The sequence below is a fragment of the Harpia harpyja genome, chromosome 7 (assembly GCF_026419915.1).
Source record: "Harpia harpyja isolate bHarHar1 chromosome 7, bHarHar1 primary haplotype, whole genome shotgun sequence".
NCBI lineage: Eukaryota > Metazoa > Chordata > Aves > Accipitriformes > Accipitridae > Harpia > Harpia harpyja.
In genome coordinates this window covers 40,706,200-40,722,444 of record NC_068946.1, presented here as the reverse complement: position 1 = coordinate 40,722,444, position 16,245 = coordinate 40,706,200, and the positions used below count along the sequence as shown (strand labels likewise).

At 40.7% G+C, this 16,245-nt stretch overlaps 1 protein-coding gene across 1 annotated transcript in view; it reads left to right on the top strand.

Moving 5' to 3' along the window:
• SMARCAL1 (SWI/SNF related, matrix associated, actin dependent regulator of chromatin, subfamily a like 1) overlaps nucleotides 1-16,245 on the top strand; it is a 41,407-nt gene that overhangs the window by 12,584 nt on the left and 12,578 nt on the right. The window contains 3 exon segments of the mRNA XM_052791454.1: nucleotides 2,425-2,583; nucleotides 4,372-4,437; nucleotides 12,980-13,120. Of these exon segments, the coding sequence (XP_052647414.1) occupies nucleotides 2,425-2,583; nucleotides 4,372-4,437; nucleotides 12,980-13,120 (366 nt within the window).

Sequence of the window (16,245 nt, the reverse complement as noted above, 5' to 3'; positions counted from 1 at the left end):
TGCCAGTCCCTTGGCTGGAATAAAAGCCCAGATGCTGGGATTCTCTGGTCTGTTCAAGAGGCCCCATTATCATCATCATTAAGTGTCTGTTGTAATATGTCTTTTGGCCTGTCCACTGTATGCTGCTGGCTCCTCAGAGTCCTTTATTAATGTTGATCAGAAGCCCAAGAAAGCTTATATGGTTGGGAGAAATGTATCTTGAAATAAATGACTGTCATGGCTTGTACACTGAGGCTGTTGGGTTGCCATAGGCTAGTGAAATGTTCACTGTGGGAGAAAAAAGTGAGCCAGAGGTTTTAGGTCAGTAATTTCATGCCTGAGCAGGAGCAGGTGGGAGTTTAGTTTTCCCTGGAATGTTGCATTGACAAGAAGTGTATTGACTGGGATTTGCTGGTTTTGTGCTGTAACCGGGTTGTTAGAGCATCTTGGCTTGTGTTTTCACGTCCAGTAGTGCAACAAAATGTTGGGTGACAAGAAAAGAAAGTTGTTTACTGAACAGGGGAGTGATGCTCATCGTGTTTGATATTTCAAAGGCCTGTAGACCTCTGGGTCAACACCTAACCTGAATCTGTGGCTTCTGAGGGATACCTACTGGGAACAATTTGGGGCCTGGTTTCCTGAAGTACTGGGCACCTGCAGCTAAACTCCTACATCCTGCTTCAAGAGATTTAAGCAATATGAGGTGTTTTGTGGTTTTTCTTTTTTTTCCTTTGACTGCTTGATTTCCTCTTCCTTCCCCTTCTCCTGACTCCCCAGGAGGCTGTTGTGGGAGATGTTTTGTTAGGACATTTGCTTAAGAATGATCTGTGTTGCTTTGTGGGTATGTGAAGGATGCAGGTCTAAGAAAAATGTGTCACACAATGTAGAAGAAGGCGGAGTTCATTATGATCCGTAATCTACTCGGTTCATTCTTGTACAGATGTGTTTTACTGTATTGATAGAAGCTTTTGTGGTGTCTCTGGAGCTGAATTGCCAGAAGTTGTCTTCATCTCAGAATTGTCAGTGTTTTAGTTTGACTTTCTGGGCTGAGGCCACAGAGTGCCTTCATATTCAAGATGCTATAGGAAGCTAGTGGGAAGATGTGAGGTACTCTTGGGTGAGAAGTACTGCAGCCATGTGCATTTGGAGTTCAGCATTAAAACTTAAATAATTAACGGTCAGGGCAATTTCAAAGCACTTCTTGTGGACAAAGGTCAGCATCAAGTGAGAAATACAGGATGACTTTTATGGTGTGAATTAGTCATGTGCCCTTTATAAAAGGAGAGGGCAGTACAGCTAGGAGCTTCCAGATACTTTCTCATTGCTGCCACCTTTGTCTAAGTTTTGGCTTACCATCAGCCCCATATTTTTTGGTTGGGATCTAACCTTGCCTGCATGTTGGCCCATTTTGGTTGTGGTGCTTACCGTAAGTGGTGAAGGATAGTTAATTGTTAGTTTCTCACATACTGAGAAATGTGAGAAACTCACAGTTAACTCCTCTGGCTGCTGCATGTGGTTGCTGAACAGAGGAGAGGAATGATGCTTGAGGGATTTCCACAAGTGAAGGGCCTAGAGACAGAGGTGCCATTTCTCCTCACCACTTGGATACATTTCTCTAGGGACCAGATCCTGATTGCTAAAGCCCCAGCCAGCTCTCTGCAGAGCAACATCAGCAGAACTCATATGTTGCAGAGAGGTTGCTGTCATTGGGGACACAATCATAAGGGAAATGGTGGGTGCTCAGTAGCTAACAGATGGGTTTGGGGGAGGATATCTTGCTCTGGTGTGTGGAGCATTTCAAGAGGTTGATTTGAATGACTATCACCATGTGTGTTTCAGCTGCTGTCATAGAGCAGCTGGTGTGTTGTCAACTTGATCTTTTTATTTTGTTTGTTTGGGGTTTTTTTGGTAGACTTTTTAAGAGGTAATGGAAGAGTTCTTGTTGATCTGGATGAGTTGTACTTCATTCTCACTGTGGAGTAAACATTGCTGTAGTGAGAGATGTTTACTGCTTAGAAGTCTGTAGTTCACAGCCTGGGGTTTCCTGTTGAGTGAGAAAACTAAATTTCCCTGTCAGTAGTGGTCACTGTGTTGTCTGGCTCTGAGCATAGCAGGTAACATTGTCAGGAGGTTATGTGCTTTTCTACTACAGATCAGATTTTTGTTTTTTTCAGTAAGAGGCAAGAATAGAGCATGTTTCAGCCTTCCTAGCTGTGGAAGGTAGATTTGGCCTTATAGCCTGAGTTCTGTTCTTGATCTTCCCATTACTAGGGTTGTTGCCTTGGGAAGGCTGCTTGCCCTTACTGTGCTCCTAGCTGATGTCTAATGGCGGGTGGGGTGATTCCATGTTCTAAGCATTCATGAGGATGCTCTGTGAAGTGCTTTGGAATCCTGACAGAGGACATAAGCACCAGAATGCAATTCATTGCTTTCCTCTTCCTCCAGGCGTTTCACAGGTGGCTTCCATCCTTGAGTCCAGGTAGCACCAATGTCATAGTGACTGGCAAAGACAACCTAACAGCAAGCTTGATCAACATCATCAGCTTTGACCTCCTCAGCAAGATGGACAAGCAACTTAAGAGCACTTTCAAAGTAGTTATTATTGTAAGTGGTACACTAAAATTTTGAAGTTAATTGTATGCTGCAAATGGGGTAACCTTTGTGTTGTACAGCAGACAAGTGTGAAGAGGGCCTTACTTAGGACTGAAACTATCTTGTAATTCTGGCTGTGATCAAAGCTCTCCGTGAGTAGAAGAAGGAGATTTCTCTGATACCTTCTTAGGTAACTAGTAGAGTTTAATTCCTTTTTGGTTCCTGAGTCTGTGTTTTCTCTTTTACTGGTTATGGTGCCTCTGATTTCATTGTGGTTGGGCATGTCCTCTGCTGGAGAGAAAGGTGTTTAATGTGGTGTGTCAATACAATAGTCTTGGAATTGTATCTTTTTAAGCAGATTGGACTTCAGGGTGATGCTAGTGTTTATCCAGTACACCAGTTAACCTCTCAACATCAAGTATGTGGGTAAAGCCTCCAAAAATCTCCCTTTGCTTGTGTTACACTGGCAATCTGCATTAAGCTTTCTTTGATCACTTGTATCATTTCTTTTGTAAATTACTTCAAAACCATTTTTTAACCTTTTACAGAGCCATGGTAGAAGGCATTTTTCTAGATTTCAGTCATTCAAAACATCTAGTGTTTCAAATCCAGCTTGGATCAAAAGAGACCAAAAGTGTATACGTAGCTTAATATGAGTGTTTGATGTTGTCAGTCTAGTTTTCAGCACACATATGCACCCGTCCCTAAGACCATGACAATTGGAACATAATAATCCTTTTGTTTCTCAGCATGAGATGGGAATGTGGGAATAGATGGAGTTCTTTGGAGACCAAACTACCCATGGGGGAATTTTTTTTTTTTTTAATTTTTATTTTTTTCCTTTGCCGGTTCTCTGACAAGACATTCTGTCAGGGTGTAAATGCAGATTGTTACTTTTGTATGCTGGTGCTTGGAGTAAAGGGACTTGGGCTCTAGGGCTACTGCCCTGGAACCTTTTACCAGCCCTGAGCTGGCAGATGTTCTTTCTGTGTGTTTATATGTTCAAATTTGGATCCTGTATACGTTTTTACAGATGAGAGTAGTCCTACTGAGTGCTGAGCTTCCCTGCTTTTTCTTCCAATCTTCTTTTGATGGCAGGGAACATTAATGTAGCTTATTTGTTAATCAGGAGAGAGAAGGCTGTGCCTGAGAGGCTAAGCAGTTGTATTCTCTTTGCATGCATGGTTGCTTGCTCATCCACACGTGGAAAGATGAGAATGTACCCTTGGAGGGCGCCAATTACTTATTGTGTCTAAGTTCTGACTTGCTGCAGCAGTAGACATGAAGCCTGTTTGGGGGTGATGTCTCAAGTAGGAGGCTATTATGCACCTGGTGAGCCCTATCAGCAGAACAGTTGGATCCTAATTAGATTTCTTTTTTTCCTTATTATTTTCATTAACCCCTTATTTAGGGAAGTGGCAGTGTATAGGCCTCCTATGTTTGCTGCATTTAAAGGACACATGGGGGCAAATGAATGTCAGTGGTGGAAATAATGTTCCTCTTTCTCCTTCCCTCTCCAGCTCCCTCTGCTCCCTTGTTTGTGGTCATTTGAGATTCATGGCTTTAAGGTTTGATTTCTGTTCCATTTGCTTGCAGCTGCCAGTTTGAATATAGGCAGCCTGCTACTCTCCGTGCTGTCTTTTCGTTTAGAAATTGATGTGACTATCCCAGTGCTTGAAATATCCCTGGGATGATATGCTTATAATATTAGATAGCTGCAAATACTGGGAATTTGTTCTGTAGCCTGCAGTTGGACTATGGATCAGAACTGTCTTCACTTTCATGCTTGTTTTGTTTCAGGATGAATCTCACTTCCTGAAGAACGTAAAAACTGCACGATGCCGAGCTGCCATGCCTCTGCTCAAGGTGCGTATGCTGGGTGCCAAACCTCCAGCAGCTAAGGTCAGGCTTCCAAAGCAGCGTTGCTCCGTTTACCAGGTTTAGGAGCCAGCAGCTGAATTCTGTTGCTGTGCAAGTGGAAATCCAGGTAATGTAGATCCAAGAGCAAAATTTGTCTCTGGCTAAGCCACTTGTTCCCATACAAATGTTAGATGGTAAGACCTAACAAAAGAACTTCAGAAGCTGCCTTAATCTAATTGTGGTACTGTCACTGATGAGTTTTATGGTGATGGGAAAAATGGAATGTCAAAACTTACTGAGTGCATTCAGGGAGAGTAGAAAGAATATAGTAGTGTCAACATAGCTCGTTTAATGGAAATAATCATTATCAGTTACTTCTTGGCACAAAACCACTGCTGTATATCAAAATGACATTACCTAGGTCCCTTCCTTGGCTTTGGTTTTGGGCTCTGCTGTGTTACTGCGAACTTCCAATGTATTTGTGTGGCTGGGGTTTGGGAGCACTCCTGCTGGTTAAATGTACAGAACTAGTAGGAGATGGCAGAATGTAGGGTTAGCAAGACAAGTGGCCCACAGGAGGGAGGCAATATTCAATTATGCAATAACAGGAGAAATGTAAATTTTAATGTCTGCCTGTTGTCCTGGGATCAAAGAGTCAAACTCTCCCTGGTAGCCTGTAGCAGATTAAAGTTATTAGTAGTTTCTAGACACTGCAGAGTCTGTACATTAGAACAAGGTAAATGCAGTTCCTCTTCAGCAATTATCAGCAAGTGTGTATAAAGAGAAGATTCGATCTGTGATGGCTTTATAGCAACGAACTTTTATATGCAAGATTCTTAATGGCAAGCCGAAGGTGGTTGTCCTTGAATAACTTCATTGTTCTCGTTAAAGGCCTGATTCTTGTCTTCTCTTGGCTTTCAAATCACTTCAGGCTTTTAATGTTTGGAAACTAAGTAGGAGGTCCAATTTTATGAGCAGTTTGAAGTACAGTAATTAGGGTGTATGTCTGAAAATGGTGGAAAATAACAGATTTACCTCATTGCAAAATGCTCAAAAAATTGTCTCATCCTTTCCTACTTGTAGCTTTGTAAGGATCAGCTTGTCAAAATTATTTGCAGGCTACAAGATATGAGAGTGAAAGATGGTAGCTGTTAAGTGGAGGTTAATTGCCTGTATGCACTTACTGAGAATTTACAGTTTTATGCTGTCACATCACTGGTCTTAGAGAATTGAGAACTGGTGCTTCTGAAACTGAATTTCAGTCTTCTGAAAGCATTAAGAGTCTCATGTTCCTATCATGTGTTGTCTCACCTGCAAGCAGCATACAATACTGGATGTTTTGTGTTAGATGTTCAGGTGAACTATTCTGCTTGCCGATGATAACTTCTGAAGTGAGTATTTGCTGTAATAGCCACTCTCTGCCCTCCTTGCTTTCCAACACAGGTGTTTTGCTCTAAAACTAGTTCCTTTGGCAGCTTTGTCTTCAACTACTAGGGAGTGATGCTGTGTTCACTACTGGTAAAGCACATCACAGCAACGCTTTCATATTTGAAAAAACTGCCGAAATAAGAGTTTTCATCACTTGAATACTGGATTTAACAACTCTACTTTGTCATCTTTATAGTAAATAGTGAATGGCGTAAAAATGGGACTATTTTAAGTATTTTATGTGATACTTTGAGATTATTGAATAAGAGGCATTGATAAACATGCTGCTAAGGATAATATTCTTGCTGTTGCCTTCTTTATGTTAAAAGGATTAGAGCAGTACTGGGGCTCTTAGAAGAGACCAAAAAAAGGTGTTTCTATAGGCAAGCCCTTGACAGGTACACTGCTTCTAGCACCTCAGTCCCTACCTTAAGGTCACAGTGTGAAGCCATGCCAGTGCTGTAACCAGACCCCCTGGAGCCAGCTCATGCCTTGTCCATCTTCTAAGCATTGCCACTTCTAACTGTTGTTAGCATTATGCTACTTTTAAACTTTCTGAAATTGCCATAGTTGCTTTTATTTCCTACAACGTTCCCAACATCCTAAAGCATGAAAGCTTAGCCTTGAACTGGCTTCTGGGGACAGAAAAGAAAAAAAAAAAAAAAAAAATCTAAGAAATGTGATCTTTGGTTCTTACATGCTACAAAGATTTATGAGTCCATAATGATACCGGACAGACCTAAGTTAAAGTTTCTGAGCCTGAAATATTTCTGTCACTTCCATCTGTACTTAATGGATTCTTTTTATCTTGATAGAATCTGCTCCTGTGACTTCTCCATTTGAATAATAAGTAAAATATAAAAATTGTTGTGTTTAGACAGAACTGCACAATAATCAGATTAAATCAATACATTCATAGTAAAGATGGTTTACCTTGGATATTAATTTTGAATCTGCCTTGTTAGACAGCCAAGATGAATTTCTGCCTCTGAAATATTTAACCCATGATCACAGCATTTAAAGCCTCAGTTTAGTTTTAATATCTGACATTGACTGGTTTTCAAAATGAAGTGGTATTTTTAGCCACTCAGTAATAATGCATCTTTTCCTGCTCTCTTGTATATATTGCGCAGCAAGCGTGGTAGGGAATTGTCAAGCAGAACCATATGTTAAACATGTGGCCTAAGTTTGTCAGTTGGGAACTTCTAGACATTTTTTAATATTAAAAAAAAAAACCCATAAACTGTGTGTGTGTGCAGTCTTCGGTGTGTGTAGTACTCGGTATCTTTTGTGACATACTTAGCTGCTACCCTGACAGAGATTTAGGAAAGGTTTGCTTGGGACAGTGGGAAGTGTGACCAGAAAAGACTTTTTAGTGCACTTTTACAATGGCTGGATGTGTGCAATGATCATGCTTGCTACCTGGTAGATTGCCGCAGGTTGTCATTAGTTTAAAGTAAGTATATAGACATGTTGTGCCCATTTTATTGTTATAGGACAAAACTTTGAGAGGAACTTATAATTACACAAACGGTAAAATAGGGTGAGCTGAAATAGCAGCTGCAAAATATTTAGGCCAGATTTCTTATTCCCTTCACGTTGCCAGTGAATGTGCAAACCTGTGGGTGTGCAGACTTGTACATGGGGAGAATGCTTCATCTGCCTACATGGAACCAGGTGGCAGTTTGTACACAGTCTCTGTGCATCCCTGCAAAATTATGGAGGCGGATGGATTGAAAGCCGTAGTAGAAAACAGTCCTCTGATGTTTTGGCATGTGGCAAAAATCCTGCTTTCAAGCTCAGCCAGCTTTCACACTGGCCAGTCTGTGCCAGCAGCTGTGTGAGATCTGTCTCCAGCTTCAGCATCTCTCATGGTACTCAAGAGGGCTAGAAGTTCCTGTGTTCAAAGTGGTCCTTTTGTCTTGTTTCCACACATCAAAGTGAGAATAGCCTCACACTGTTAGGCTTTGGTTGAGTCACTGAAAGGCCTGGTCAAGCCTGGCTTGTCCCTGCTCCTAATCCAGAGCTGTGGCAATCAATAATAGGACCTATTTGTCACCTTTCTGTTTTCTTTAGTCTCGTGATTGGGACTAAGTTCTCCTGGGCGTACTGACAATACTGGTTGTTCCCTTTGTCTCTGCCCTGTATCTGCCTCCCTTGAAGGCAGAAAGTGTCATGGTGTTACACCTTTTGTAAGCATTTTGTTTTTACCTCCCGGGATGTCCTGGTTTCAGCTGGGATGGAGTTAATTGTCTTCCTAGTAGCTAGTACAGTGCTATGTTTTTGAGTCAGGTATGAGAAGAATGTTGATAACACAGACGTTTTCAGTTGTTGCTAAGTAATGTTTAGACTAAAGTCAAGGATTTTTCAGCTTCTGATGCCCAGCCAGTGAGAAAGCTGGAGGGGCACAAGATGTTGGCACAGGACACAGCCAGGGCAGCTGACCCAAACTGGCCAAAGGGGTCTTCCATACCATGTGACCTCACGTCTAGTATAGAAACTGGGGGTAGTGGGGGTGGGGGGATCATCGATCGTTGGGTGGTGAGCAATTGCATTGTGCATCACTTGTATATTCTAATCCTTTTATTATTACTATTGTAATTTTATTAGTGTTGTTATTCATTATTAGTTTCTCCTTTTCTGTTCTATTAAACTGTTCTTATCTCAACCCACGAATTTTACTTCTTTTCCTGATTTTCTCCCCCATCCCACTGGGTGGGGGGGGGAAGTGAGTGAGCAGCTACGTGGTGCTTAGTTGCCAACTGGGGTTAAACCATGACACAAGATTGGACTGACCCAGAGACATGAACATAGGAGAGGGAGTATACATGCTACCGATATCCATAAAACAGCAAAGCCCCAGGGGTGTAGATGAAGAAGAAACAGCAAACCAGAAGTTTTTCACTGATCAGTAGTGGGATCTCTTTGGGACCAGAGTGAAAAGGATTCTATATTCTTTGACCAGCCAAAATGCTTCATGGTCTTTGTTCTTCTGTAATTGCATGGAGTACTGCAAGACAATGGAAACTGGGGAAGGTCCCAATGGAACATGGATGAGATTTTTGGAAGCACAACAGTAAGTTTTTAGTGAAGATCTGTGTTAGAAACTGAGAAATAAAAAATAGTATCAAATGACAGATTCCAGTGGTATAAAATGGTCTTATTCCTGTTGTGCTCCCTATGGGCTTTTTTCCACAATATTTGGATAATATTGCTAATGTGATTGTTCCTATTGAGCTGCTGTTCATGTTAATAGCATGATGCACATCCTGATGTTTGCAGGGTTAAAGGTCTTTGTTTCTATTATGGAAGTCCAAATACATTGTGTGGCTGGAATCTAATACTCTTTGTGCTTGTTTTAATAAAGAGATGCTTAAAAATAATGAAGGGAAATAGGTCAGTGCTGAAGGTGGAAGGTGAGGAGGAAACACAAAAATCTCCCTTTCCAGTGCAAAATAAGTAGCAGCTGTCTTTAAGCATTACAGATCCATATGGATTGGATAAATAAACCTTTGCTTGTTGTCACCTGCTGAGAGAAGGAACTTCATCTTGAAATTGGAGAAGCTGTGGGCCCTCAAGGCTGCATCTTCATATCTGCTTGTACCTGCCAATTTCCCTTCCTTCTCAAAATAGGGAGGTAGTTTAATTTGCTTCAGTCATAGCTGATCATTGCCATGTGACACACATTATCTGTCTAGATGTCACTTAAGAATAGGGAAAGGCATTTATATTTTTTGGAATAACCACTGTAGGATCATCTTATGAAATGCAGAGCCCTATCCGTCTTACCCAAGTACAGAAACAGACTCTTCAAAACAGCTGCAACCCTTTCCCTTTATCAAATCTTCTATTTCATCAGGTGATTATCTCTATTATATTATGGCGGCTCTCAGATTTTTTGTTTCACAGGATAAGGTATTCTTATGCTAAGCAGTTCAAAATGACAGAGTAAGCAAAAACTGGGGACACAAGTAATTGTACAGCCAGGACCTGCCACACTTATTTAAAAAAGTCTGTTGGTCTGTTAGCATATGGCAGAGCTCATGCTGTGAAATTCATTTAACAGAGACAGTCATTGTATGTTAATGAGGCTCTTTGCATGTTCAATTATTTCTTTGTGGCATAACACCCCCCCCCTACTTCCGTTCAAATTAGTTGGGTGCTGGGTTTTGACCTCTAAAGTAAGTGTGATTGGGGTTACCATTATATAAATTATTCTTTGACTTTCAAAAGTGACTTTTGTAAATGTCGTCACAGCTGTGGAATTAATTCTTGCTGGTGTATTGTGTGTGCAAGTGTAATGCTACAAAGCCACAATTGTCTTATGTTACTGAAACCAGGACGCTTAGTAAGTGAAGGCTGCAGACCAGCTCTCCACTAGTCAAGTCACCGTCAGAGTTCCCTTAAGCAATCTCACAAGAAAGGAGCTGTAAGAACGGTCACAAGGACACATGAGAGAGAGGAGTGCTTCTAGCGAAGGTTAAACTTCATGCCTAAATGCTAATGAGCAGCTAATGTTACTACTTCTATGTGGAAATATGTATCAATTGATTACAGATCTGGTTTTGATAGAAAGTCCTTGCTGGTCCCTGCAATCTTATTTTCTGTGCTGTTGTTCCATATTATTCTTACAGACCTTGGAAGAAAGAGGGTAAGCTCCCACTCTTGACAGCACAGAAGGTTCAGCAGGAAACAAGAATTAAGCAGTGATCAGCAGAGACTTCTCTGCAGGAGCAAATCTTTATTGGCATCTATTCAAAAAGAGTTGCCACTAGAAAAAGAAATGTGAATCAAAGCCATTTCTTTCATCCAGAATTTAAGTGAGCCTTCAACACTTGAAACTTGTCTTCCTAGGATTATTTTTTTTCTTCTCTTCTTTCTTGGGCTCCTTCTGTCATGGATTTTAAAACTGAAAGGCATCCTTGGGGTAATGCGTTAGACCACCTATGTTCCACACAATTTTCTGGAATTAATTTCTTCAAGTTCTTTACAGCTCTTGTAGAGCTAGTGTCTTTTGGGGTTTTTGTTGGTTTTGTTTTGTTCTGGTTTTTGTTTTTTACTTCTTGATTTGTTTAAAATGGTTAATTATAGAAGATGTATCGCAGCCCTTGGTAAGTGCTTGCAGTGGTTAGATACCCTATCTATTCAGAAATAAGTTGCGCACAGCAAAGCAGCAGCTGTACAAGTTTAGAATTCAAATAACATGTAACTTCATCATTCTCTCTTTTGATACCTATTCAGGGATTGGGGAAGGAGCCTGACTAATTGTTTTGACTACTGGGGAATTAGTGTTCCAACCTCGTCTCATGTAGCTCCTGGGGAACATCCTCCAAAGAGGAGGAGCCTTGAGAATGGCATAAGCCCTTTCAACACCATTGGGTTTGTTGCATTTAATATGTCCCTGGTCTGTTTTGAGTGATCTTTTCTTGCTTTAGCTTGATCCAGAGTTATTTGAAATGAGCTGTCTGTAATTGCACGACCTCCATCTTGTCTTTTTCCTAGCAGTGGCCTTCTGTTAGTCCGGGAGGAAAAAGTTTAATTTGGATGTTTCTTGCACATGTGGGACTGGCTTGTGTGTTTCAGCAGATTTCTCAGGGTGGTGTCAGTTTACTCCTCACAGGCTTCTGCAACGCATCAGATATTGTCTAGGTTCTGCTCAGTTGTCCTCCACTGTTACCTCAATTTTAAAAACTGACCTAATTCCTGCTTTATCCCTTTTTTCCCTCATGGGATCCGATATCTTTGGTCTCTGTGACTCCTCCCTCTTTAGAGTAGTATAGGCACCTCTGTCTTGTGCAAACTGACTCTTAACCTTGCGACATGTCCAAAGGTTTGACCTCTTCTTTTATTTAGTTCACTAAATATCCAGCTTTTTTAAACGGTTATGGGAATTGTCTGAGCCTGGTAGTGATCACATTTCCTTCTGATCCATTTAATAAAGATGGCAGGAGAAGGCATGTCCCACCTTGATTACAACCTATATATAAATATCTGATAGAGTCCTGAAATTAATTTCCGGTAGCTGATCTGTGAACTCTTTCCACCAGATGGATGAAGTTGGCAAGTGGATGAATCAGCTGAATAGATTTGGGTGACTGGTAGATCTCAGTAAAATGATAAAAGAATTTCATTTTCTTTTTCATTTAAATGTGAATGAGCTGTTGGTACAGATGTCACTCAAGAATCTCTTTGTTATTTTAATGAACCTGCATTAAACCATGCAGAAAATTACAAGGCATGTGTTATTTAACTACTATATGTGAATTTACAGCAGTAGAAATTCATAGCTCTCATCTAATAATAGAATTAGATAATAATGGAGATATGAGAGTAGAAAGGCATCTTGGAGGCTTTTATGTCTACAGTGTAATTTTTTTTCCCCACTTTTTGGGAGCACCTACTTTAGATACAGGTTTCCCAGCCCCTTCTTGTCTCCCCTGCAACACGTTTTACAATCTTCTTACATGATTCGTATTTATTAACTCATGTTCTAGCATCCAGCCAGCTGTGCCTAGACTCACCATGGCTGTCAGATGGGCATCTTCTGGTCCTGCTTCAGGCAGCTTCATCTTTCTTTTCTTGCTAGTAGAATTCCAAAAGAAAAAAAAAATGAATAAAAAATAAGAAAAAAATCCTACTTCTCTGGATCTCTTCTGCTTTTGTGAGGAAGACAGTCTTGTTTATGGCTTGCTGTGGCAAGTTTATTACAAGACAATTTATTTTGGAGGTGAGGATGTACCTGAGAGGGTGTGTCATTTTCCTGTGACATCTGATGCCAAATGAAATGTTGAGCCAGCCGTAAAGATATTAACGTGTCTAGTGGGTAAATGCCAATTCAGAAAATACTCTTATAAAAGTTGATGTACCCTTCCCTTATAGCATGTGGATGATGAATAAAAACCAATATGGTTTATCCTGTTTCCTAGAAGTTTTAAGCACTGTCCTGGAGTGTCTTCAGGCAGTGAAGGCTGAAAGTATCTGTGGAAAGTGAAGTACTCTTCCATTTAGGGTGCTTGGACAATGGCTCTGGGATTTTCTTTTGGAACTGGGAATGACTACTTAGCAGGTTCTGCTTATATTGTAAGCTGTATGATAACGATGATCTGTTTTGCTTTCCCAGGCTGCCAGGAGAGTGATCTTGCTTTCGGGAACCCCTGCCATGTCGCGGCCTGCGGAGCTCTACACGCAGATCATGGCTGTCCAGCCAGCCTTCTTCTCACAGTTCCACTCCTTTGGGCTACGCTACTGCGATGCCAGGAAGGTACTTCAGTGGGGAAGTTGCAGACTGGGGCGCTGCAAACAGCATTTTACTTTTTATATTTTTGTTTCAAAATGTGGAGGCTTTTTCTTTCCTTTCTTCTATCTGTTGCTACATCTTTTTTGAGAAAGTCTCACTGCAGAGTAACATTTTGAAAGCTCTCAACCTGAGAAGTTCCAGGTGCTGCAGTGGTGGGCCTGAGACATGGAGGCAGTAATGCTTCCTGTCAAAATCTGCCCTGAAAGCCAAGGAATTTAAAAAAAAAAAAAAAATTGTCCATAGCTGGGGAAAGGAGCCTATTCTAATAAGAACTTGCCCCCAGAGTGTTTTAAATGGGCAGAGTAACTATGGGGCCTTTAGGCAGCTGCAGGTTTGGGCTAATTGATTAAATAACCAAACAAACAAAAAAACCAAACCCAAACCATTTACTAGTCTGCTTTAGTGACTGTTTAACAAAGTAAGGCCTGTGTTGCTTGGGATTTTGGATTTTATACCTCCAGGTAAGTAAAAAATGAAGACTTATACTCTGCCTTTGTATTCCACCTTCTTCCAATTCAGGAAATGGATGTGATCCTCAGCATACCTTGGAAATAAGTTAACCTCTGTTATCTCTGCCAGCTGCTCAGCAGTGGTTTCAGCAGAGTCACTGAGTCCAACCAGTGCAAGATCTTGTCTCTGCAGGAAGCCAGCGTTTGCAGCCATGATGGCAGGTGTCTGTCTTGCTCTCAACGTATGGGCAACTCAGCTGTGCTTGGATTTGCCATCTCTAGGACTGCTGTGTGTTCTGGAACACAGACTGCTAAGAGAAGAGCTCTTGCTGCTGCCTGTTGTACAAGGAGGCTCTAGGATCTTCTGTGCTGGTTGCATAGACACAAAAAGGGGAACCAAAGTTCCCCTGAGTTCTGATTTGGAGCAAGAGCCCTCTAATCTGGCTTGCCCTCCAGTTCCTCCAGGACAAGCATGTAGCAGTTAGCATGTGGCACAGAATGTCTTGTCAGTGTAAGCATGGACCTGTAGTGCATGAACTTGCTTACTCTGCTTTGTTCTTGAGTAATCCATTTAACTTCTTGTGCCTAAGACTGGTCAATAACTTTCAGCAGAGTGGTTGGAAACACCAAATGACCATTTCGATGCTCAAAAATATTTACAGAAGAACTGAACATCATCAGTGTATGCCATAAAAATAGGTATAGCTATTAGTAGGGCTTTTGTGTTTGTTTTCTTTTCTCTGTTTGGGGTAGCTAACATATGCCAAGTTTCTACCAAGAAGATTCATATTGCAGTCTCGTATAAAGTTCTCAAGTCCCCTTTTTCCTAGATATGAATGCCCACTTTTACTTTCATAGCTAGTGTAGTGCTGTTCTGCATATGTCCAAATGTGCAAGCTAGATGAGCAATTCATTTGCTTTGGTAGTCATATGCTGATGCCATTGATTAAAGTAAGGCCATTAGCACACAGAATCACAGATACAAAGCTTGAGTTCTGGAAGATGACAGCATTCATGTTAGCAAAGCACTGCTTTCCTGGCAGAGGATAAACTTACTGTTTCTTCATCCATAGTAGGAATCTTATAGAGAGAGAGGGCCACGTCCTCTGCTGAGCTTCGTTATCTTTGTTGAAAGATTCTTGTCTGAGTATTGTCCAGAATGCTTCTTAGACGGAAATTAAGAGGTGCAGTTAAATCTTGTTGGTTTTCTGCAGTAAAAAGGAAAGCTGAATTGCAGCGTGTGAGTCTGAATAGGTTTGGAGTTTCATAAACCCTTTGAGGGTAAAGTTCTGCATGACTAGCTGTTGCTTCAATTACAAGGCATATGGACCTCAGGTAAGATGTGGAATTGGATAAAAGAAATAAAATTGTTTTACACAATCCAGGTTGTAATTCTGTGTAAATCTGTGTATTCTGTGTAAATGAGTTTTCAGCCTACAATGAAACTCAGCATGGAGGTCACAGTCTGTATCCGCTTCCCTTTAAAACCTCTGCAGGGTTTCTAGTACAATTTTGTTTCTCTGTTTGACCTGCCTCTGCTAGACAGTTGAACATTGCTGGTCTTCTCACTGCTTGCCTGGGACATTTTGCTACAGTTAATGTCAGTAAATGATAGAGTGAACCTAGAAAGAACTTGGTTATTGAAAGAAGTGGGGCTGCAGGAAATTAAGAGATGTGGATAGTATTAGAGGAAAAAATGAGACTGCTGAATATTGGATTGCCATAGATCTACACAGCAATGAGTAAATTAAAAGGTGTTTTGATGATTCTGGTTGTTCCCTCATGACTGTAGTATGTCCCTCAAGTTCCTTTTTGCAGCTCTAACCTGAGATTATGTTAGGAGTTACATCCTGTCTGAAGAACTATTGTGTACTTTTACTGTCATTACTTAAATAGGTTCTTCTTTCTGTCCTGAAAGTGGCAGCATTATGAGTGGGGATGGAATTGCACAGAACCAGAGAGGTTTTGCAAGGCTTTTGGAGATCTGTCAGGATGAGAGGTGCTATTTAAAAATGTTTTAGTATTAATAATAAATCTGATTGCATTGTAAGATTAAAGAAAAATTGACAGACCTGAACCATTCAATTTAAAACTAAAACCTGACTAGTTTCCGTTTGAAGAGAATAGATTTTATGACAGAAAATTGCAAATATCTGGCAGATGTGATGAGAAAAGATATAAAATAAAAGTTTATCATTTTGTAATGCAACCTCCCAGCATCTGTACTCTTAAAAATGCAGCAAGTGAAATGTCACCTGCTTATTTACAAAATATCTCAAGTCTGTGTCCCAAAATACATGCTGTGAATTCATTTTTCAAACTGGGTGATGTTGGCAAATATTAAACCATTTCTATCAGAGCACATGCTCTGAATTTGTAAGAGTTTGGCAGCTTCTACTAACACTGTGATAAGTTTACTGACTCATGTAAGATGCTGTAACACTTTGGTAAGAAAATCATAGTTGGAAGCATTTGTTCTGAAACGTTACGGATCAAAGCCAGATGTGTATTTTGGCAAAATACATGTCCCTCTTTTTTCTCTCTCTTCTTTTCCACAATAGGATATACTAAACTATATTTTAATAATTTCCCAAATAATCATATTTTTTATTGCTAGCTAGGTGCAGCACGGAACTAGCA